Genomic DNA, 23,327 nt, shown 5'->3' on the forward strand with positions numbered 1-23,327 from the left:
CTGCTGAGCGGCCAGGGTCACGGGACAGCCCGGCCGCAGCACGCGGACAATCCAACACCAAGCGAAGGACTCGTGTAGAACAGCAGGCGAGACGGGAGGAGCTGTGACCCACAATCTGGAGAAACAGTCAAGAGAAGGTCCAGAAACAACCCGATGCTGAAGCAGACCCTGCTCAACAGGATGAAGAGCGCAGAGGAAAACGGGAAAAAAACGGAGAATCGCAGCCGAGAAATGGAAAAGATCACGTGCGAATGCCAGAACCGAGACAAGCATGTGAGCTAACGCCCCGTGGCCACACGGTGTCTGGAACCCCAGAGAAGAGGACGGTGACCTCCAAGACAGGTCAGGGAAACCCCAACTGAAACAGGGAGGGCAGGGGGCACCGGGCCCGGGGGACAGAATCCCAGGGCCCCCGTGGAGAGAGCAGTGACCGCCGGAGCGGCCCACACAGCAAAGGGCCGGCCCTCAGGTCCAGGGCGCGCCGGCACAGAACTGCGCCCAGCCCGGCCCAGCGCCGGAGGAATGCCCGTCAGGGGGGACGGACGTGGCACTTTCAGAGACACGAGCCAGACGGACAGACTTCTCAGCAGAAGCAAGAGAAACCAGGAGCGCACGATCATCCTCAAAATGCCAAGAAAAGAAAGTCGTCCTGAAGCCACGTCCAGCAACACTGAGGAGCACTTCAAAGCATGGCCCCTCAGAAGGAGCGCCAAGCGCACGCGCACAAACCCCGGGGCGGCCCCACCTAGACCCGCAGACGCACAGGAGGAGCGAGCCCGGAAAGGGCGGACCCCCAACTCCACACACGCCGACCCCAACCCCGTCAGAACAGCCAGAGTCCACCCACGGACCACCCGAGGCCGCGAGGTCGCAGAGCAACGGGGATGCGCCACCGCGGGGGGCCCATGTGCAGCCACTGGAGTCAGCGGGGTGGTTTCTCAGCCACACTCGCTTCAGACATGATGCCGCTCCTGAGATTCACTCCAACGAGCCAAAAACCTGTGTCTGAACACAAACCTGCTTCACCCACAGCCACCCAGCCTACAGCAGCCGAGACGCCCCCGGGGCCAGCGGACACACAGACTGCCCATCCCAACGGGACCAAGAGAAATGAGCCCTCGAGCCACGAGGACATGGAGGAGCCTTAAGTGCACAGGAGGGAGCAAAGGAGGCCGCACGCCGAGCGCACACGGCACGGAGGCACATCCTGATCACAGCGCACGCGACTAGCACGAGATGAGACCCCAGAACCGCCAGGGTGAGCAGGCACAGACGGGATGAAGGCAGACCATCAGCAGAGGCAGAGCGACCAGGAGATGCAGGACTGAGAGGGAAGGGCCACGGACTGACCTCCACCTCGTGGCTCTCAGACCCCTCAGCCCACGACCAGCTCCGCAGGGACCAGACCCCAAGTCGGAGCGCCCAGCCTCTCCCACCTGCTGGACACAGCGGTCGTGGCCATCCTCCCCTCGCGGCCTCTGCTCCCTCGGTCCAGGCCTGTCCCCTCCCGGCCAAGTTCCCGGCCGCCGCCAGCCTGTCCGCGGCCACCACAGGCCTCTGAACACGGAGCCCTGGCCACCCTCAGGGGCTGCAGACCCAGAACCAGACCTGCCGCCCAGCCGTCCCGCCATCTGGGCCTCCTCCTGGGACGCAGGGCCCTTCCCCACCTCGGCCTCTGCTGTGACCTCAGCCTGCTGACACCGGCTCTCGCCACAACGAGCCCCTCCCCTCCAGATTTCAGCTTAAACGTCACCTCCTCTTAACTGACCGCCACCCTCACACCACCGTCCCAACACGGACCACAGCCCCCATGGCCCCCATGACCCCGTACTGTCTGGGCCACGATGCAACCCAGATCCTTCGACATGGCCAGCACAGTGCACCCAGTGACCAGGACAACCTGTCCACACGAGGCTCCCGGGCTTCAACTCAAGTTTAATAAATAAAACAGCAAGGGGTCCAAGGCAGCTGTCACTTCACAGTGTGGTCCTTGTGGGGCGAGAGGGAGCCCAAGTTCGACTCCTGGAGCAGGGGGCTCGAGCCAAAACGCTCCCCTGGTGACACCGGGGGCTGGAGGTGCTGCCCCTGCCCCCAGAGGACCCCACTCCAATTTGTAAACAGAAACATAAATAAAATGAGGGAGGCAGGAAGAGAAGGACCAGGACCCCAAACCATCCTCCCGGGGAGCGTCAGCAGAAATCCGACCCTCGGGGTCAGGGGAACGGGCTCACGGCCGGCCCCTCGGTGTTGCAGGCGACAGGCCTCAGTACCAAGAGGGATGTGGTCACCAGTCTCCCGGAGCCCACGCCCAAGGCTGCTGGGGCCCCCAGGGGAGAGAGCGTAAAGTGCGTCTTTTCCTGAAGTGGAGAGAGCGCGCGGGCGCGGGCGGGCCGACATCGAGGTATATGGCTCTGTGCCCCACGGGGTTTGGCACCGAGTAGCAGCTGCCCACCGACCCCTGGGCTGGGGCAGCCCGCGGCCCAGCCAGGAGGAGGGAGACGGGGCCACGCAGAGAGCTGGGGCGCCCCGGGCGGAGGCTGCTGGTGGGGGCGGCGTCCAGCCCCGTCTCCCCGACAGGCAGGGACGGCTTCCTCGCCTCTGCTGGCCAGACGGGCAGGGCCCTCCGACCCAGCTGCTCGACGGGGCCATGGCAGTGTCGGGCGCTGGGGGTGCCGGTCTGTGCAGGGAGGGGCGGCCGGGCCACCACTCGCCACAGTCCTTGGAGTGTTTTGAGCAGAGCAGGCGTCCCCCACGGCCCACAAGGAGGGAAGGGTCGGGAAGACGGCGGAGGCAGGCCCCACGGTGGCCACAAGTCCAGTCCAGGCCACACACGCCCACCTGCGGCCAGGGATCAACAGGTCATCACGTTACAGCTGTGCGAAGGAGACCGAGAGAGACAGAGGGTCAGTCCAGGCCCACAGACCGCATGGCTTGGGCGCCGTGCCGACACATGGCTCCCGCCCACCTCCCCACAGACCGTGCTCCCACGTGTGCCGACAGGATTCCCGAGGCAGCCGTCCCAGCACTAGGGACAGCTGGTGGCCAGCGGGGCAGGAGGAGCCTAGCACTGGCCCTGTTTCTATGTTTTTGGATTTTGAAACAAATGAATGTATTACGTAGTCAAAAAAATAAGGCAACTTACAAGGAGAATAAAACCAAAGAAACACACAGCCCACTCCGTGTGGCCAGGCTGTGCTGGGCCCTGAAGCCCCTCCTGCTGCCTCACTCTGTGGGGGCTGGGGGGCTGGGGCAGGAGCCGCACTCACTGTGACAGGGGCTCCGAGTGCAGCCCAGGGGCCGGGCACGCTGGGTGGGCGGCCAGGAAGGGGTTCACGTCCCCAATGCCGATGAGTCCAAACTCGGTGACTGACAAGGCCACCTGTGCGGGGGCCACGGCCTCCTCAGGCTGTCCGTGCACGTCCGTGTGGCTGGAGGTGAGGGGCAGCTCCTCTGGGAGGGCCCCGGGCAAGGCCAAGTCTACAGCCAGTCTCGGGCTGGCGCTGGGCTCTGGAGTGGCCACGGTTGGTGGGTAGAAGGCCGGTTCGGCCAGGCCTGCTGGCCGCTGGGGCAGGGGCACCGCCAGGGGCGCGTCCAGCTGCTGGAACGAACCGGGCCCCGGCTCTGAGGACGGGAGGCCGTCAGAGCCCTCCTCGGGCTCAGCGACACTGCTGGCCGCGCCGTCCACGCTCGGCGGCTCTGCGGGGGAGGACACAGCTGAGGTGGGCCCCACAGCACCCGCACCTGCCTGCTCCGGTCCAGAGTAACCCCACAAGGCACCCTCGCGGAATACCACGTGCCACAGGCTGCGACCGCAGGACCCTGCCCGACCCCCTGGGGGCAGCAGAGCCCATGGGTCCCTCATGAGTGCTCCCACAGACACGTGACACACACAGACAGAGGATCCAGCCACGTGGACACGGCCCCTGGGCTGACAGCCCAGCCAGGGGAGGTTCTGATCCCCGTCTTCAAAAACACGACAGAACGCAGCAGGTTCAAAGAACTAAAAAGGCACAGCTGCACTGAGCAGCCGGGTCCCTGGGGGTCTGTGGGGCTTCCGTCCAGGGGCGTGGAGGATGCGGACGCGTTCTGGGAGAACCAGAGAACCAGCGATTCTGGACCTGGGGAGGCTAAAGCCCAGAGTCCAATCCCGGTCGTCTCCACGGTCACCTCAGAAACTGCAGTCATGGCCCAGGCCTTGTCTGCCTCTGCAGGGCCTGGGCTGGGACATGGGGACAGCTCTGACACCTGCTTGGTCTCCCACGTGGAGGCTAGGACTGAGCACTCCCTTGGGGCCAAAGAGGAGTCCCCCACTTTGGGCTAAGCGGCACATACGGTTCACTCCACATGGACAGCCCACAAGCTCGTAACATACCTGGCATGTGATACCTCACGTGACACCCCGTGTGACACACCTGTGACACCCCATGTGCGATCCCGTGTGAAACCCCATGAGACCCCTTGTGGGGAGGAGTGGCAGCAGCTCCCAGACGCCCGCTCCTCAGTGCCCAGCAGCCCGGGTGGGGTGCCATGAGGAGGGGCGCCCCCCGGGCAGGGCCCCCCATGCTCTCACCCGTCTGCATCTGTGCCAGGGGGTCTGGCTCGGGGCCCAGGCCGTCAGCAGCGGGAGGCAGGGGCAGCGAAGAGTGGGGGCGGCCAGGGCCATCAGGGTCACCACCGTCCAGGTCCTGGTCTGCATCCCTGTGGGGAGAGGGCACTGTGAGGGGCTGCAGGGGTCGCCACCGGGGTGGGAGGCCTCCCCGGCCCCATCAGCCCCCAGTCCCTGCGGGCCCGCAGCACGCACGTGGTTCCTGCCGGGCCGTACTTCCTGCGGCCCAGCCGCGTCTGCTGGGAGAAGCAGTCGTAGCGCTCTGACTTCTTCCACAGGTAGTAGTACTCCACGCACTCGCCCACAGACCGCGTGCGCACCTGCAGGACAGCCCAGGGTCACCCCAGCCCCCAGGCCCCACGGTCCCTGCTCGTCAGCCCCCCTGCCTCCCAGGACAACTGGACGAGCCACGGCACCCACCACTCAGACACAGACCCTGCCCGAGGCCCCCGTGCTCTCTGCACCAAGCTCCAGCCCATCTGAGGCTCGACCCCTCGCCCCGAGGGTGACGGTGGCCCCATCTCAGAGAGCCACCACTCGCTGCATGGGAGCCCACCCTTCTCCACTCCAGGTCCACATGTCCAGCGCCCACCTCCCTTCCCCAAGGACGGTGGCGCCCGCCTCGTCCCTGCTCCTCACAGGCCCAGCAGAGTCAGGGCAGTGAGGACCAGGACGGAGCCCAAGCCCAGAGGGAACAGCATGAGAACCAGCTGAGCCCACTTCTCCTGTGGAGTGCAGAGCACCACTGACATCGTCAGCACACAAGATGCTGGTGAACAACACACCATGGTTCCACGACCCCAGACTTTGGTCATACTTAAAACATGGCACAAAAAGGCCTCCACACAGAACATCCTAAAAGGAAGAACATGCGTCCGGCAGGGAGCCACACGCCACCTGGAAAACCCCTTGTAGTGATTTGGGGCATCTCCCACTTTAGAGGATCACCCACAGCAAGCCAGGGGCTGCGGCTAGAGCTGGCAACGGTGGGAGAACCCCACTGCCATTCACCAGAATGAGGGACCCGAAATTGTGGCCCAGGGAGGGTCTGGGGACAAGTCGGGGGCACGGCACAGGCAGACGCGCCCGTCTTCTCAACGAGCCCCTTGTGTGTCAGCTGGCCTGGAAGGAAGAGCCCAGGCCCCTGGGCCAGCTGCACGGCACAAAAGAAACACCCAGAGGCACACGTGGCGGACTGCACAGGAAACAGGCAGCGAGCTGACGACGCTGTGCTCAGCAGCGGCCTCGCCCACGGTGGAAATGCAGCGAGCAGGTGCTGCGCCAGCCGCGAGGCGCTGCTGCAACAGGACGATCGAGTGCAGCCTGAAGTGGCACTGGGTGCGGGCACCATCCCTATCCCGACACCAGCCCTGCACGGGGCTCCCGCATCACAACCTCCCAGGAGAGGCAGTGAGGCTGGACGGGAGCCCAGCAACAGCCAGGCCTGCTTCTCCTCCGACTGGCCCGTGAGCACTGGCACAGTGGTCCAGGGCACAAGAGACGGGGACGGGGGTGGGGAGGGGAGCCACACGGGACAGACAGGGAAACCAAGGTCTGCGACAGAGCCCCAGGGGCACGTCCAGCAGACGTCCGGGACTACAGGCCAGATGCACCAGGGCTCTGCCGAGGGGTCAGCCTGGAGTCGCCAGGGGCAAAGCCATGGACAGAAGATAGCAACAAGGGCCCACAGAGACCAGGAGTGACCCAGTTTGGCAGGAGGAAGCAAGGGCGAGGGAAGAACAGGGGACTGAGGGAAGGGAGGATGAGGGCTGAGGTCTAGGGAGGAGGAGGACTGAGGTCTAGGGAGGAGGAGGACTGAGGTCTAGGGAGGAGGGGGACTGAGGTCTGAGGAGGAGGAGGACTGAGGTCTAGGGAGGAGGGGGACTGAGGTCTGAGGAGGAGGAGGACTGAGGTCTAGGGAGGAGGGGGACTGAGGTCTAGGGAGGAGGAGGACTGAGGTCTAGGGAGGAGGGGGACTGAGGTCTGAGGAGGAGGAGGACTGAGGTCTAGGGAGGAGGGGGACTGAGGTCTGAGGAGGAGGAGGACTGAGGTCTAGGGAGGAGGGGGACTGAGGTCTAGGGAGGAGGGGGACTGAGGTCTGAGGAGGAGAGGGACTGAGGTCTAGGGAGGAGGGGGACTGAGGTCTAGGGAGGAGGGGGACTGAGGTCTGAGGAGGAGGGGGACTGAGGTCTAGGGAGGAGGGGGACTGAGGTCTAGGGAGGAGGGGGACTGAGGTCTAGGGAGGAGGGGGACTGAGGTCTAGGGAGGAGGGGGACTGAGGTCTGAGGAGGAGGGGGACTGAGGTCTAGGGAGGAGGGGGACTGAGGTCTAGGGAGGAGGGGGACTGAGGTCTAGGGAGGAGGGGGACTGAGGTCTGAGGAGGAGGACTGAGGTCTAGGGAGGAGGAGGACTGAGGTCTAGGGAGGAGGGGGACTGAGGTCTAGGGAGGACGGGGGCTGAGGTCTGAGGAGGAGGAGGACTGAGGTCTAGGGAGGAGGGGGACTGAGGTCTGAGGAGGAGGAGGACTGAGGTCTAGGGAGGAGGGGGACTGAGGTCTAGGGAGGAGGGGGACTGAGGTCTAGGGAGGAGGGGGACTGAGGTCTGAGGAGGAGGAGGACTGAGGTCTAGGGAGGAGGGGGACTGAGGTCTAGGGAGGAGGGGGACTGAGGTCTAGGGAGGAGGGGGACTGAGGTCTAGAGAGGAGGAGGACTGAGGTCTAGGGAGGAGGGGGACTGAGGTCTAGGGAGGAGGGGGACTGAGGTCTAGGGAGGACGGGGGCTGAGGTCTGAGGAGGAGGGAGGACTGAGGTCTAAGGAGGAGGGGGACTGAGGTCTGAGGAGGACGGGGGACCTGGCGCTCTAACGCCCCTCTGGTCACGAGCATTGCCATCGATGGCAGAAGGATCTGTGTCCTCGGTTTAAGAACTAGGAAACCCGAGGTCTCCCGGCAACAGACTGAGGCTGGAGTCCATGCTGCTGGTCAGGGTTGTGGGATCAGCACTGGACAGGGATCCAACAGGCTCTGCTCCAAGGAGACAGCAAGGCATTGCCAACGACCACAAGGGCGATCACAAAAACAGGCACTGACTACTAAAATTCACTTTCCGGCAAATTAATTCCTGAAAGCAGAGCCTTCTTCAGGGGACCAGTAAGTAGGCAAGCAGCCATCAGCAGAGCACACTAGAATTAGACGTCAACAGGCCTGGGACAAGCCCGAGGCAGGAGCTAGGGCTTGGGCCCCATCTCTGACGAGCCTACCGCGAGCCTGGCGAGGCGAGTCCAACCTCCCACAGCGGGGAGAGGGGATGTGTGCCTGGGCTCCCAAGTACCCCCTAGCCCCAAGGAGTCCCTGGTGGGGCCCAGCGGGAACGGGTGGCACTGTCCTCACCTTGTTGGCCTGGATCAGGTGGAAGTTCTTCCCGTGCACTCGGAAGCCGTGCTCAAAGTTCCTGCACTCCTCCTCGCTCCACGCGCAGAACCCATCTGCATCAGGAGGAAGGGCAGTGGCGTCAGCAGTGCCCAGGACAGGGCAGAAGGAAGGGTGGGGGAGCCAGGCCACGTGCTCACCTCGGATCACCTTCACATTGAACCGCAGCCTCCGTAGGGCCTCCTCGATGTTAAAATTGCATTTCACCAGCTCATACAGTGCCTGCGGGGAAGCCACACTGACTCTTCCCACCAGCTCAGTCCAGGAGCAAAAGCAGGGGGCAGTTAAACCACCGTCAGGGCAGGGATATCAGGGGTGTCCACACCACCATCAGGGGTGTTCACACCACCATCAGGGTGGGGATATCAGGAGTGTTTACACCACCATCAGGGCAGGGATATCAGGGGTGTTTACACCACCATCAGGGCAGGGATATCGGGGGTGTCCACACCACCATCAGGGCAGGGATATCAGGAGTGTTCACACCACCATCAGGGTGGGGATATCAGGAGTGTCCACACAATCTAAGCAGGGATATCGGGGTGTTCACACCACCATCAGGGCCAGGATACTGGGGGTGTTTACACGTCATGAGAAGCAGGACCCTATCACCATCATTTCCCCAGTGACAGTGGCTTCCTTCACATGGGCTGCTACACGACCACATTAGCCCCGACTGGGCTGGAGCCTCATGGCAGGTCCCCTGCCCCTCCACCCACTGTGGCCTCTTCACTCTCCACGCCCCTCCTGCCTGACAACCCCCAATCCTGCCCCTGCCTGGTCCCTGGAAGCGTGTGAGGTGTCAACCTCTGGCTCAGAGCAGTACAGTGCCAAAACCCCAGCACCCCTAACATGGCAGCCCCACCTGCTCGCTGTCTTTCACGGCTTCTCCCTCCGGGAGCTGAGACCCCGCCATCTCGTGCCACCTCCGTTTCACCGCCCGGTACAGGAACTCCTCCACCTCTCTCTCGGGGAGGACATTGGGGTCCCAGAGCAGCTGGTCTTCATTCTCATAGACTGTGCAGAAGAGCAGGGTCACGTCGCAGGCACGCAGGCCCCACCCACACCTCCCGAAGCACAAGTTCCCTCCTGTTTCTTTGAAAGCACCCTCCAGGGCAGGCTGTCCAACACCTCCAGAGGACAGATGCTAATTTGTTGGTCCCGGTTCTTGTGGCCTGGGCCCATCCCCTCTGTGTCCCTCCAGGGCTGGCTCTGGGAACCCAGACGGAGGCCAGGAGGTCACTAGGCCCAGGGTGGTGGGGTAATGTCACAGGCAAGAAGCCAGGGGAAGTCAGTGGGGCACTGACCCGCCAGGGAATCAAGGCAGCCTCCTGGAGGAAGCAGCAAGTAGCCTAGACTTCTGAGCGTGGCCACTGGGGAGAGGGTTGTAGGTAACAAGTTCAGAGAGGTGAACCGGCTTGAGTGAGGCGAGCAATGGAGAGCAGAGGCCTAAGGGAGCAGCACGGGGAGCCCAGACTTGATAACGGCAGTGAGACCAGGTCCCAGGAGTCTGGTTCAGGCAAGAGCTCCTACTGTTGCCATGCCTGCTCCAAGTGCGGCCTCACACAGCCACGTGAGGGTGCTTTGCGGAGGGGAGGCAGGTCCTGCCACCGCAGGGAGTGGGGGCAGACGCAGAAGGGAGGCTGAGAAGTGGACTTTGGCCATGGTCAGCTTTCAGGGGCAGCCTCCAGCGGGGGGAGGGACATGGTGGGGAAGAGGCAGAAGAGAGAGTGCAGGGGCAGGTCTGGGAAGGCCCGAGTGGCAGCACCTCTCACTTACGCAGGAAGAGTCACAGGGACCCAAAACTAAACAAAACAAATGAACAAGAAACCCAGCGTGATGGCCGAAAAGTGAAAAACACACTCAGGAAAATGGCTCCGTGTTGCAATCTCTCTCCTATTGGGGAACTGACCGGGAGCCCACAACTCCTGGGATGGCCGTGACCACAGGAGCAGCAGCCTCTCCCAGTGCCCACAGCCCCTGTGGGGCATGCGGCCAGCTCCCCCATCTCCACAGTCGACGCCAAGTCCCAGACAGGACCGGGGTGGTCAGCCGGAAGGAGAGCAGGCCCCTCTCCGGAGTGAAACGGCACCCCCTGCGCCCTCAGCACTGTGTCTACCTGGCCTGGAACACGGGAGGAGGACCACAGAGAGCGGGGCATCAGAGCAGAGACTTGACTTTAAAATAACTATGACTAACGTGTTAGGAAAAGGACAAAACAGACGGAAGGCTGGAGAACTTCAGCCAAGAACTGAAATCCACACAAAAGAATCACAGGGATGTCCTAGGACTGGAGAACACGACACGTGGACTTACGAGCCCCCTAGAGAGCTTTCACTACAGCCTGGACAGAGCGGAAGGGGTGCCGAGTGAAATCAGAGACTTCAACAACCACAAGAGGAAATCACACCGAAGCTTGGGGAGAAGACAGCTGAGGAGACGTTTACGAGTCAAGCCCTGACAGACATTTTGGTATCCTACTTTCATAAGATCAAAATTCTTTGCAAACATAAATTTTAATAGCTAAATAATATTTCCTCAGATGTTAGAATGCATTTACTTGGTCCTTTATTATCGTGGTAATTTTTACTTCTAGCAATTTTAAAATGACTCTGTCATACGCAGCATTCTAAAGATGTAATTTCATGAACAATTGATAAAAAGAATTTAGGGGTAAACAATTTTTAATTTTGTCCATGTATAATGCTGAAACCAAGGTGAAACATTTGAACGTGGTAGGTCATGAGAAACTTCACATGTTATACAAGAGTAAAGTAATATTCATAACGTTAAACTGCCACCCTGATAAAAAATATATCAAATTATTTAAAAAAAAAAAAAAGAGTCGAGTGCCTGAGAAACGTGGATGTGAGTCCCAAAGGAAGCGGGCAGAGAATGAGGCCCAGGCAAGTCCGAAGAAAGAATGGTCAAGAATTCTCCAAAACCAATGAATGACATCAACCCACAGGTCCAGGAAATTCAGGATAAATACAGAGAAAACCACACCTACGCATATCATCATCAAAATGCTACGAGAGAAAAGAAAAGTGTTACAAGCATACAGGGAAAAAGCAAACGGTGATTTCAAAGGAAACCCTAAGACTGACACCTGAATTTTCACAGCAACAAAGGGCGCCAAAGACACCGGAAGGAAACCGTCCAAGTGCTGAAAGAATCTAGAAACCTACACCGTGAAGACACTGTCCACAACATTAAAGCAAAGTTAAGACTTTCCGGACAAACAAGACCTGCAGGAATTCATCACCGTCAGGCCGGCACGAGGAACATCAAAAAGGAACTCTTCAGGCTCAAGGACATGATCCCCAACGGAAGCTGGAGGAGCGACCAGCCCGTGAAGGGAGCTGAGGATAAACACAAAGAACGCTCCCTGCCTACCCCACGCGCCGTGCGCTGTGATGTGTGAGGCGCCAGGAGCGACGGGCAGAGGCGGGAGGGGCGAGTTACACGGTTCAGGGTTCTTGAACTGAAGGGGACGCACACTGTGCTTATTGAAAGAAAACCAGCGTAATTGCTAAAAAGTAACATGAAAATTAAAACTTCATTATGAGCTCAAAGAGAAGGAAAAAACAGAATAAGACTATTCGATGAATCAAAAAGAAAACAAGCAAAAGCAGAGGAACAGAGAAGAGAGGGAACAGGTGAGAACAGCGAGAAAGCAGACTCGAACCCAGCTGTTTCCACAATCACATGAAAAGCAAGCAGTCCAAGACGTGCGTGGACTAAATGCTCAATCAAAACACAAAAGACTAGGGGCCGGCCTGGTGGTGTGGCAGTGAAGTTCACACACCCTGCTTCGGCAGTCTGGGGTTCGCCAGTTCAGATCCCGAGCACAGGCCCACGCACCGCTTACAAAGCCACACTGTGGCAGGTGTCCCACATATAACATAGAGGCACAGATGTTAGCTCAGGGCCAGTCTTCCTCAGCAAAAAGAGGAAGATTGCTGACAGACGTTAGATCAGGGCTAATCTTCCTTAGCAAAAAAACAAAGAAGAAGAAGAAGAAGACAAAAAGACTATCTGACTGGATAAAAAATTAGGTGCAAAAGTGTGCCATTTACCGAAAATACACCCAAAACAGAAGAACACGAAAAGCCAGAAAAAATAAACCACGCAAACACTAAACTAGCAACAGCACACAGAGCATTTACCAACACAGACTGCATACGGGCGACAAGCAGGGCTCAACTAAGTTCCACAGATGAAATCAGAGTGTGTTCTGACCACAGTGGAATTCAACAAAACACCAGTAACAGAGGACGACTGGAAAATCCCCAACACCTGGAAATTAAACAGAACGCTTCTGAATCACCACGGGTCAGAGAAGACGTTGCAATGAGCTGGAGAATCACAAATCAAAATGAAATAAAACAGAAGGAAAGAAAGAAAGATAAAGGTGAAAATTAAATAGAAATCAGTCAACAGAGAAAAATCATTCAACCAAAGGTGGCTCCCAGTCGAGGGTAATATCATTAATAAACCCTAACGGGACAAACCGACGGAAGGAGGGGGAAAAGGCAAACTACCAGCATCGGGACTCGAAGGGGCCACCACGGCGATGCCACGCACAGTTAGAAGGCACGAGGAGCGTGTTGTGAACTTCCTGCCAACAAAGTTAACAATTTAGGCAAATGTGATAAACTCCTCAAAAACACCACTTATCAAAACAAACAGAAACTAAATAGAACTGCATATGCCAAACAAACTGAATTAAAAACCTTCCACGAAAACAAAACTAAACCCCAAGTCCAGACAGCTTCACTGAAGAAGCTTCCCAACATCTAAAAAGGAAACAGTAATGATCTTACACACATTCCTCCAGAAGGCAGAAAAAAGCACTCCCCAACACACTTCACGGGAGCAGCAGAACCCTGATCCCGAGGCCCGAGAAGGACAAAAACGAAGTAAAATGATAGGCGGTGTCTCCACAGACATACACGCCCAAATCCTACACATCAGCGACTCACATGAAGGAAGGAAGACTGCTACGTGTGCATCCTTGCTATTCGCTGTGGCAACGCTCTGTGAAGTCCCTGCGAACCCTCAAGGGTCAAAGGTCAAGGGGCAGGGTCACACTGTCCTGGAGGAAACACAGAAGCAGGTTCCTGAGAGCCTCAGGCCAGAGCACGTGCATCAGCCGACCACACACAGCCTTCCTCACGTGGGTCTCTGTTTACAGACATCTTGTTTCATGCACATCGTTGACTCATGGACAAGAGCTCACAGCCAGCAATATTGTAGCTCACACCTGCTGTACCTCACACCTGCTGTAGCTCACACCTGCTGTACCTCACACCTGCTGTAGCTCACACCTGCTGTACCTCACACCTGCTGTACCTCACACCTGCTGTACCTCACTCACACCTGCTGTAGCTCACACCTGCTGTACCTCACACCTGCTGTAGCACACACCTGCTGTAGCTCACACCTGCTCTAGCACACACCTGCTGTAGCTCACACCTACTGTAACTCACATCAGCTATAACTCACACCTGATGGAGCACATCTCACACACCATCTCCTCCAAAGGCACACGGCAGCCTTCTCACACTCAGGAACACGGACAGCACCTCAGCAGGACACCTGGGGGCCATTTTAAAGAGGAAGATCAGCCACAAACAATACAAAAATGTGAAAAAAGGCATGAAATATTAAAAAAAGACACACGTTTACAGCCTGAGAGCTGAAAAGGCAGAGCGTCTACTTGTTTGACCCCAGCTGGGAACGTGCACAGTGGGCGACTCAGCCTCGTCACTGCTCTGCACACGTGCGTGTCCGCCAACGACCGTGAGAGTGCCACAGGTTCTCACTGTGGAGCTACAAATCCACAGAACCCACAAATGGTGAGGGCTGGCTGCACTCCCACGGCACAGAGCGTATTTCATGACCTGGTGGCGTCCATTCCAGAAAGCAAGGCTGGTTTTAATGCCTAAAACCCATCAATATAATGAGCTATATTAGCAGACTGAAAGAAAAAATAACCATCTCAATAGACGCAGAAAAAGTATTTGACAAAATTCAACACTCATTCATGGCAAAAACTGTCAGCCACTAAGCACAGAGGGAACCTCCTCATCTGATAAAGGCCATCCACAAAACTCTTACAACCCGTTCACAATGGGGAAGAACTGAACGTTCTCCCCGAGTTTTGGAACAAGACAAAGACGCCCTTGATCACCACTGCTTGCACTTCTGTACTGCGGGTCTAGCCAGGACAACAGGGCAGGAGAAAGGAAGGAAGGACACAAAGATTACAAAGAAAGTAAAGCTATCCTTCACAAATGACACGACTGCATACATAAAAATACAAAAGAACTCACAAATATTAAAACCAATAATTGAATTTACCAAAGTCACCGTGTACGAAATCAATTAAAATAATAAATGACATTTCTACCAGCAAGAATCGAGTAAAAAATGAAATTTTAAAACATATTTTTCATAACAGCACCAACAGGTGTAATCCAGCACGCAGTGTGGCATGAGGCCGCCACACTGGAAACCCTACGAGGCGGCTCCACTGGAAGACGGAAGCATCTATACAATCCACGCAAGTCAACACGCCAATCCACAGACTGGAAGTGTCCACACCGTTAACATACCGATTCTCCCCAAATCAATCCAAAGATTTGATACAACTCTAATCAAAACCCTGCAGGCACTTCCAAGGCAACCGACAAGCGAACTTCAACACTTCTACGGACACACAGGACAGGAACCAAGTTGGAGCACTTGCACCATCTCGGACGTACCGCACAGCTGCAACTATAAGGCAGTGTGACAATGACCAGAGCTGACAGAGGCTCAGGCAGCCGCAGGTGTTCCCGACACACGATTTCTGACAAAGCACCACCATGAATCAGTGGGGAGAACGGGCTTCTCCACACACAGCGCTGAGGCACCGGCAGTCCACACGGGGAAAGACACGAACCCTGACGCATACCTCCAACCACACACTAAAATCAACTCAGGTCAGAGCAGAGCATCAGGGCAGCAAGGACACAAGGGACAGTGTCTCTGAGACCTGCAAGAAGTCCTCAACGAGCAACGGGAATGAAGACTGACAAGCCGGACTCGATGACGTCAGACACACAGATGGGGAGCGAGCATCAGCCGCGCACGGAGCCCACAAAGGACCCGGACCAGACACAGAAAGGACTCCCACAGGTCAGCAGGAGAGACACCCAGGGACAACGACGAGAAGCCTGGGCAGGCACGTCACCAGACCCGTCCAGCAGCCAGTCAACACATGACTATCACAGAAACACCAAGTTGAGCCACAACAGACACCACTCCACACCCACTAAGGGCTAAAGTCTCCAGGACAGACCCATCACATGCTGAGGAGGATGAAGAGCAGCCAGAGCTCCCACACTCCACTGGTGGGATAACCCAGCAGCGTCTACGGACCTGCACAGGCCTGACCCCCACTCCCAGCCGTCCCTCCAGAAACCAGTGCGTGTGTCCACTGAGAGAAACAAGGACGTTCACAACCACGACTGCAAGCCACCGTCCCATCGACTCAGCAGAAGGGACGAGCCAACGTGGCACATCTACACGAGGGAACAGGACACAACGACACACAGGACACACTGCCACGTGACACACCTCATCTCTCAGGAGGAGCACGGAGACCAGCTCCCCTCCCACGGCATCACGGACCGCACAGGCGTGGGCCCCTGAGGCTGCAGCCCAGGCGTGTGCACCGGTGCCTCTGACTCAGGGAGGGCCCTGTGTGTCATCACACTCAGAGATTCATGTCCCCTGTCCTGTGACCCAGCTTAGCTGAACTTCTTGCCTCCCATCCTTTCCCCAAACTGCCTACAACCGAGCAAGCACATCCCCCAGCCCACGTCCATCTCTGGCCCCAGGGGGCCTGACTCTCTCTGAGGGTCCCTGACTCCCTTGTCCCATCCCACCCCTGATCCAGCTGCTGAACCATCCTGGAAAACCCCCTGAGCCAGGAGTGCCAGCCCAGGACCTGCAGGGGCTCTGAGGCAGGTGACCTCACATCCCATTCTCTTCACCTGTAAATGGAGGCAACAACTCCCATCTCAAAGAACAGAGGCCCGCTATGCATTCTGGCGGGACTGACAGACAGACATCGAGTCCAGGACGGAGTGCCCTAAAGAACAGAGCAGGGCAGAGGACACAGGTCTCCGGAGGACGTCTGGGACCAGCCCTGAACCAGATAAAGGAGCGACCGGTGGGCCAAGTGGGGAAGAGCGAGCAGAACACCCCAGAGAGAACGGCAGCAGCCCTGGGAGGGACGGAGGGAGGGAGCCGGAGAGGGGCGCCAGAGCCAAGGAGAGGGGAGGAGTGACAGCTGCACAGGGTGGCCGGAGCAGACCACCGAGCTGAGGGACAGTGAGCAGGGAGGGGCACCACTGGGTCCACAGGCAGGAAGGGCACGAGTTTCCCCACTTCCTCCCACCCCGGCCTCGGCCCACTGGGTGCCCTGCGAGCTCAGGGCAGCACAGGCGGGCACCTGACCTGGCCTGGGCCGCTGGGATCCCCTCCGAGGATCTAGAAACTGGCTCTGGCAGGACGTGCAGCAAGGCCCTTCCCACGGGAGTGGGGTTTTCATCTCTCCTGCTCCCCATCCCCCGGGCCCCACTCACTCTTCTCTCCGTGGCGGTTCAAGTGCAGGCTGCTGAGGTCGGCTTGGAACTGAGGCCCAACCATGATCTCCTGCAAAGGCACAGGCCAGGAGTCAGTGTCGACCGGGGCCCAGCTGCAAGCACTGAGAGGGCCGCCGGCCACTGTCTGAGCACAGTGTGGGGGCAGCCTGTGAACTCCGTCCACAGAGAGAGCCCAGTGGTCTTAAGGACGGGGGGGGTCAGAGGCCTTGGTGTGTGTGGGCCTGTGAGTGACTGTATCTCCATCCATGTGTCCATCTGTCTGGTACAGCCAGTCACGTGGCAGGGGGGGGGGTGGGGCCTGAGGACCCAGGTGTCCTGGCACCTGGCCCAGAGCCCCCAGGATGGCGCTTGGGGACACACGACCGGGCCAGCAACAGCACGGACTACAGGGGCCAATACCGAGGTCGAGCCCAAGCCCAGCCCACCTCTCGAGAGCAGTGCACTCACCCTGCCACAGGATGGGGCGGAGGCCCACGCTGAGGGCACTGGGGGTCAGAGCCACGCACCTTCTTACATTTGTTGGCAGGAAGAGGGTCCTCCTCGGCGTCGGACGAGGTGGAGGAGCCAGGCTCTTTGTCTGCATCAGCCAGGAAGCCAGCTTTGGGGAAGACGGAGCAGGTGAGGCCTGTCTGGGCACCAGGAGGCCCTCCAGGCTAGCGGACCCCCTGGGTCTCCAGCCCACTCTCCATCCACCTGACCCCAACGCTATACCCTTCCTGAGAAGTGGCATGACCCAGGCCCTGGCCAGATGACGGGTGCAAGATGGACACAGGAGCAGGGACTCAGAGGTCTCCTTCTGCCTCAGTCACTAAACCGCTGGCCCGAGCCTCCAGGCCCTCCCGCTGCCAGGCCGCAGAGGCCGCAGAGGCCCCAGAGCCGAGGATGGTCTCAGGACGCTGCCCTGGGTCTGACCGACTTTCAGCTACAGGAACCAACACATTCCCCCCTCGGGCAAACCAAAGCCCCCCAGTCTCAGATCACAGGCAGGGCAGGGGAGACGGGAACCCCAACAGAGCTCAGATGGAGCAAGGCACGCCCAGGGGCACCCGACACCCGTGCAGGAGTCCTCCCCCAGCCGTGGTGGGCACCACTAGAGGCCTGCTCGGCGGCCCAAGCGAAGGAGCACACAGGACACCTACACCCACTCTGGTCAGGGAAAAGGTCGGAGGCGTCGTGGGAGGTCACTGATGGAGTGAGGTCATCAGCTGAAGACTGCGTCTCTTCCTCTTCTTCCCCTGAAAGCAAATCCTTCGCTATCTGTTCCTTTTAACAAGAAAAGAAAAGACACGTTTAGAGCACACAATAACCATCACGGTGACGGCACAGACGCTCAGGGCCTCCCTCGGAGTGCTGAGGGCTCGGGCAGGGCTGTCCTACCCACTCTAGGGATGCAGAGACCAGGCCGCGCATTGACCGTGGCCACCTCAGTCCACACCACTGCGCTCCGCGGAGGAACAGCGCCTGTGCCAGGACAGGTGGAGCCCCCGTGGCTGCCTCCTCTGCCGGGTGCGCAGTGTGCAGCTTTGGCGCAAGGCCCCCTCCCAACAGCGACCAGGACCAGAGGGCCGACAGGGAACTGGCTCACAGGTCCGTCTCCTCGCCAGCAGTGTTGCCCTGGGCAGCTCTCCACTCTGCCCCAGCTCCGGTCGGGGGTCAGGGTCTCAGTCCCACCCTCCCCGGGTGGGTGGCCAGGGCCTGCCGCACCGCCTGTGACTCCAGGAGTGGGAACAGGCGCTACGAGGCAGCCGCGGCCTCACACCACAGACGGCACTCCCACCAGTCCTGTCCTCCAGGATCTCCTCGCCGGTCTCGGGAGGGACCCCTCACCTTGTCCAGGGTCATGTCCGGGAGGTGGGCTGTGGCGTCGCTGCCCTCGCTCTCCTGCTCCGAGATGGGGTCTGACGCCTCGTAACCATAGAGGGCGAGCAGCTCGTCCAGCGGCATGTCACTGCTCTGCGGGGACAGGGCTCCATGAGGGGGCTGTTCTTGGGGGACAGGGCTCCGTGAGGGGTCTGTTCTTGGGGGACAGGGCTCCGTGAGAGGTGCTGGTCTGGGGACAGGGCTCCATGAGGGGTCTGTTCTTGGGGGACAGGGCTCCGTGAGGGGTGCTGGTCTGGGGACAGGGCTCCGTGAGGTGGCTGGTCTGGGGACAGGGCTCCGTGAGGGGGCTGGTCTGGGGACAGGGCTCCGTGAGGGGGCTGTTCTTGGGGGACAGGGCTCCGTGAGGGGGCTGTTCTTGGGGGACAGGGCTCCGTGAGGGGTCTGTTCTTGGGGGACAGGGCTCCATAAGGGGGCTGTTCTTGGGGGACAGGGCTCCGTGAGGGGGCTCTTCTTGGGGGACAGAGTTCCGTGAGGGGTGCTGGTCTGGGGACAGGGCTCCGTGAGGGGGCTGTTCTTGGGGGACAGAGCTCCATGAGGGGTGCTGGTCTGGGGACAGGGCTCCGTGAGGGGTGCTGGTCTGGGGACAGGGCTCCGTGAGGGGTGCTGGTCTGGGGACAGGGCTCCGTGAGGGGTGCTGGTCTGGGGACAGGGCTCCATGAGGGGTCTGTTCTTGGGGGACAGGGCTCCGTGAGGGGTCTGTTCTTGGGGGACAGGGCTCCATGAGGGGTCTGTTCTTGGGGGACAGAGCTCTGTGAGGGGTGCTGGTCTGGGGACAGGGCTCCGTGAGGGGGCTGTTCTTGGGGGACAGGGCTCTGTGAGGGGTCTGTTCTTGGGGGACAGAGCTCCATGAGGGGTGCTGGTCTGGGGACAGGGCTCTGTGAGGAGGGCTGCCGGGTGCTCTCACTCCTCCTCCTTCCTGAATCCATCGGCTACCACCACCAGTGCCTTCGTCATGCTCCAGCCACTCTCCCCAGCAGACCTCGGGCCCAGTCCTCCCTCCAGGGACCCCTCAGAAGCCTCAACGAGGCACACAGGAGACCCCTGAGCCCAGAGAGGTCAGTCACTGGCTCAAGGTCCTCAGCCCTTGAAGGGTGGAGCCTGGACCAGCCTCCCAGCCAACACCACACAGTCCAGCAATGCTTCCCTGCCCAGCCTGTGCTGAGTTCACTCCAGGACGGATGCCTGGTATCTGGACATCTACCACCACAACTCGCAACATCACAAATCAGAAGGAAAAATGTGACCAAAATGATAAAGGCAGAAAAGGGATCCAGTCACATCCTGCAAGCACCTCTGGTTTCAAAGAGCCTTCAAGAGACGCCATTTCATCCCGCGATGGAGACACCACCGGCCCTCACTGGTGAGCGAGCCTGTCACCGTCAGGGGCACCGCGGCCTCTACCCCAGGGCCACCAGCCACGCTCCAGCCTGACCCCGTGGTCACTGTCCACTTCCAGCTCCCTGGCATTCCCTCCCATTCCTCTGATGCCAGCACCTGCCGCCCCCACTCCTGCCTGCTCTCTCCTGGGGGCTTCAAGGCCATGCGCAGACCACCAGTCCATTCACCGGCCTCCACTCAGGCAGCATCCCTACCCCTCCCTCCACACCAAGCTCCCTGCTCACAGGACCCCGATGGAGCATGCTCAGCACCCCTACACGCTCTCCAATATGCATCCGCTGGACGCTAACAGTGACCCAAAGACCCCCTGGGTGCCCGGGAGAGCTCAGGGCACTCGCGGCAGGGCAACTTTCACAGTGACGCCACGCTACTTCTGTCTCCCGCCGCACTGGCGCCTGCGCTGACAGGACAGAACCGAGGGCCAGTTGAAGCAGAAGCGCCGCGTGCGCGTCCTCAGGCTGCTCCTCGCCACAGCAACTCGCGGTTTCACAGGCGTCAGTTCACTCGAGAACGTGCTGCATGAACTGACATACGCTGCTGCATCTCCCCGAGCAGACGCCGCTTCAGCTTTCTGCGTGAGGCAGCAGGAAGCACCCACGGCGAGGCGCTGGTCCAGGAGGCGCCGTGCGCCGAGCGGAGCCGCAAGGGGAGCGCGGCCACAGCCTCATCTGCAGAGCGGCCACAGACACCCAGTCACTCGGCCAGGCACCAAGCGACGGGCCTCGGACGTGGACCACGTGGGCAGTTACTTCAAAAGAAACAACTGACTGGGCTTGCGTCCAGAGCACAGCTCCAGCTTTGGGGCAAAAAATTTAATTTTGTAAAACCTGGAGCTGACAGCATGAAACTGATAAACTCCCAACACCCTCTGGAGGCAACAAGACGGCGAGCGCTTCTGCCTTCGCCTCGGACGTCACGTGCCTCCTCCTTCTTACCCGGTTTCAAAAGTTAGACCTGAAGAAAAACAACAGCTAATGTTCTCTTTGGTTACTTTTGAGAAGTTGTAAATTCAAGCTGAACTTCTTTAAATTTTTTTTCCTTTTTGAAGACGAGAGAGTTTTTGGTTATGAGACCAAATCGGCACTAAGCGAAATAAACGGGCTGTGATTACTCCTTAAAAAAACTCTGATACTCCGAAGACGTCTGCTAAGACCCATGTTGACGCTGGGAAGGACTGAACATCTGTGACCCCCGGAAGTCCACTGTGGAAGGACTGTACTTGGAGACGAGGCATTTGTGGAAACAGCCAAAGTTAACCGAGGCCTGAGGACGGGGCCGTGGTCCCACAGGATCAGCGTCCTGACAAGAAGGGACACCAGAGAGCTCACTCACTCCTCCACGTGAGGACATGGCGAGGAGACGCCGCCGTAAGCCCGGAAGGCGGCCCTCACCAGAACATCCCTGTGGACCCTGATCTGCGACTTCCAGCCCCAGAACTGGGAGAAAATACATTTCTGTTGTTCGTGGTCTCAGTAAACGTGTCTTTCAGATGTTATACTGTGACCTCCGTCGACACTGGAAGGCCCCCGGCTGAGGGAGCCAGCTCTGCACACATCTCACGGGTGCGGAAGGGGACCGCACTCCCAGCTCAGGACCAGCGGATGCGAACAAGCCAGAAAGCACGGACAGCTTACTGGACACGGCTGCAGAAGCCGCCCTGCACCGACCCTCCACGAACACCCACCTGCCGAGTGGCAGTGCAGCATCAAAGAACAGCCACAACTCTCTGCAGGCGGCTAAGCCCCTCCTTCTCCAAGAACAGCCCCGTGAGGCGGGACTTGTGCTTCAACCACAAGAACCCCGCAACACACCGACAGCTGCCTCCAAGGACGGCAGCGGGGCTCTCGAATCCGCTTCTGCATTCAGACGTTTACAAAACATAAAACGATTCCACTCTTCCTTCTTTTTTTGGAAAAGTTATTTTTTCATTTTCATATAAATATCTTATTTCTATTCACAATGGGTTCACTGTATAACCTACGCAAACAAAGCTTCTTGAGACCTTCAACAATCTTTAAGAGCATGAAGAGGGTGCTGAGGCCGCAAAGCTTGAGACCAGTGGTTTAACGTCTAGCCCCGACTGGTCTGGAGCCCCCACGCCCTGAGAAGGCCCAGGACCAGGTCTGGCCCGTCACCCGTGGCCTCAGCTCCAAGCACAGTGCTGGGCTCTGCGACACGTGCAGGCAGCACCTGTCACTGTGGAATCTGACTCGCCCAGAGACAAATCCGGCCAAATGAAGAAACCATGAACTTGCCAGGATGGCTCCGCCCACCAGAGTTAGATACCTGGGAGATGAAGTCCTTCTCCAGCTCCTCCTCCGGCTTCTCCGGGTCGCTCGCGGCCTCTGTGCACTCCTCCTGGAGGCCGTAGTTCTGGGACAGGATCTCTGCGAGGCTGAACTGATGGTCTGCAGAGCCCATGGACACCACTGCGGAGGAGACCCCAGCCTGTGTGAGCACCTTAGCTGCAGCCCAAACACCGCGCGGAGACTGAGGACGGCTGGGGCAGAGGAAGCCATGGTGGGCCAGCTGTCACCAGGGACGAAGCCCCCAGTGTGTGGCCAAGTGTGCACAGGTGTACATGCATACATGTGCGAGAGGCTGTACAGGCATACATGTGTGTGGCTGTGTGTGCCTGCATGCCTGTGCGTGTGTGTACACATGTGTATTATGCACATGTGTGCGGCCATGCAAGCACATGAGGCTGTGTGTACACTTGTATATGGGACTGTCTGGCTGTGTGCATGTGTGAGGCCGTGTGTGCATGCACGTGTGTGCGTGTGAGGCTTGTGTGTGTGCACGAGACCATGTGCGCACAAGCATGCAGTGGTCCGTGCATGAAGAGTGGTCAGCATGCTCCATCCACCACACGGGCACTCCTGGCAGTGACTGACGGAAGAGCACACCTGGCTGAGGCACACAGGTGCTGGGAAGGGTTGGGGATGTGTCTGCTGGGATGCTTGGGATCCCTGCCCACAGACGCCTGCAGGGTTTTGGGAGACAGCGAGTGGACTACAGAGGTGAGCACCAGTCCAGCAGGGTGGAAAGAGCACGAGGCCCGAGACAGCCGGCTCCACGCCTGGCCCCTGGTGCCTGCAGGGCTGGGCGAGGCAGTGGGTGCTGCACACCCCTGAGAGTCCCTGCAGGGACAGGCACAGCACAAGGGACGCCAACAGGCGGCATGCAGTCAGCCTGACTAGTGTCAGCCCCTCCTCAGCCCCGGGCACAGCCCAGTGGGCAGGAGATGCTGCTAGATTTGGGGTTCTCCCAACAAAACCAGGATATGTTCACGACTCTCTCAAGTGGTCTTCAGTAACTCGAATTTTAAAAGAAACAACAAAAAAGGAAACCATCGG

General features: G+C 59.0%; 1 protein-coding gene across 7 annotated transcripts in view; it reads right to left on the minus strand.

Annotated features, from left to right (window-relative positions):
- Positions 1-1,915: 1,915 nt before the first annotated feature.
- MIER2 (MIER family member 2) overlaps positions 1,916-23,327 on the minus strand; it is a 30,686-nt gene continuing 9,274 nt past the window's right edge. For 4 of the 7 annotated variants that reach the window (XM_070491003.1, XM_070491001.1, XM_070491004.1 and 1 more), the window contains 12 exons: positions 22,258-22,400; positions 18,520-18,645; positions 17,832-17,955; positions 17,199-17,290; positions 16,672-16,741; positions 8,898-9,049; positions 8,173-8,254; positions 7,994-8,088; positions 4,802-4,926; positions 4,571-4,698; positions 3,267-3,696; positions 1,916-2,873 (listed from right to left, as the gene is read on the minus strand). In XM_070491003.1, the coding sequence (XP_070347104.1) occupies positions 2,852-2,873; positions 3,267-3,696; positions 4,571-4,698; positions 4,802-4,926; positions 7,994-8,088; positions 8,173-8,254; positions 8,898-9,049; positions 16,672-16,741; positions 17,199-17,290; positions 17,832-17,955; positions 18,520-18,645; positions 22,258-22,400 (1,589 nt within the window). In that variant the 3' untranslated portion in view covers positions 1,916-2,851. The remainder of the gene's footprint in view (positions 2,874-3,266; positions 3,697-4,570; positions 4,699-4,801; positions 4,927-7,993; positions 8,089-8,172; positions 8,255-8,897; positions 9,050-16,671; positions 16,742-17,198; positions 17,291-17,831; positions 17,956-18,519; positions 18,646-22,257; positions 22,401-23,327) is intronic. The other 3 variants (XM_070491005.1, XM_070491006.1, XM_070491007.1) reach the window with 2 other exon arrangements.

The sequence above is a fragment of the Equus asinus genome, chromosome 20, assembly GCF_041296235.1.
Source record: "Equus asinus isolate D_3611 breed Donkey chromosome 20, EquAss-T2T_v2, whole genome shotgun sequence".
Lineage (NCBI taxonomy): Eukaryota > Metazoa > Chordata > Mammalia > Perissodactyla > Equidae > Equus > Equus asinus.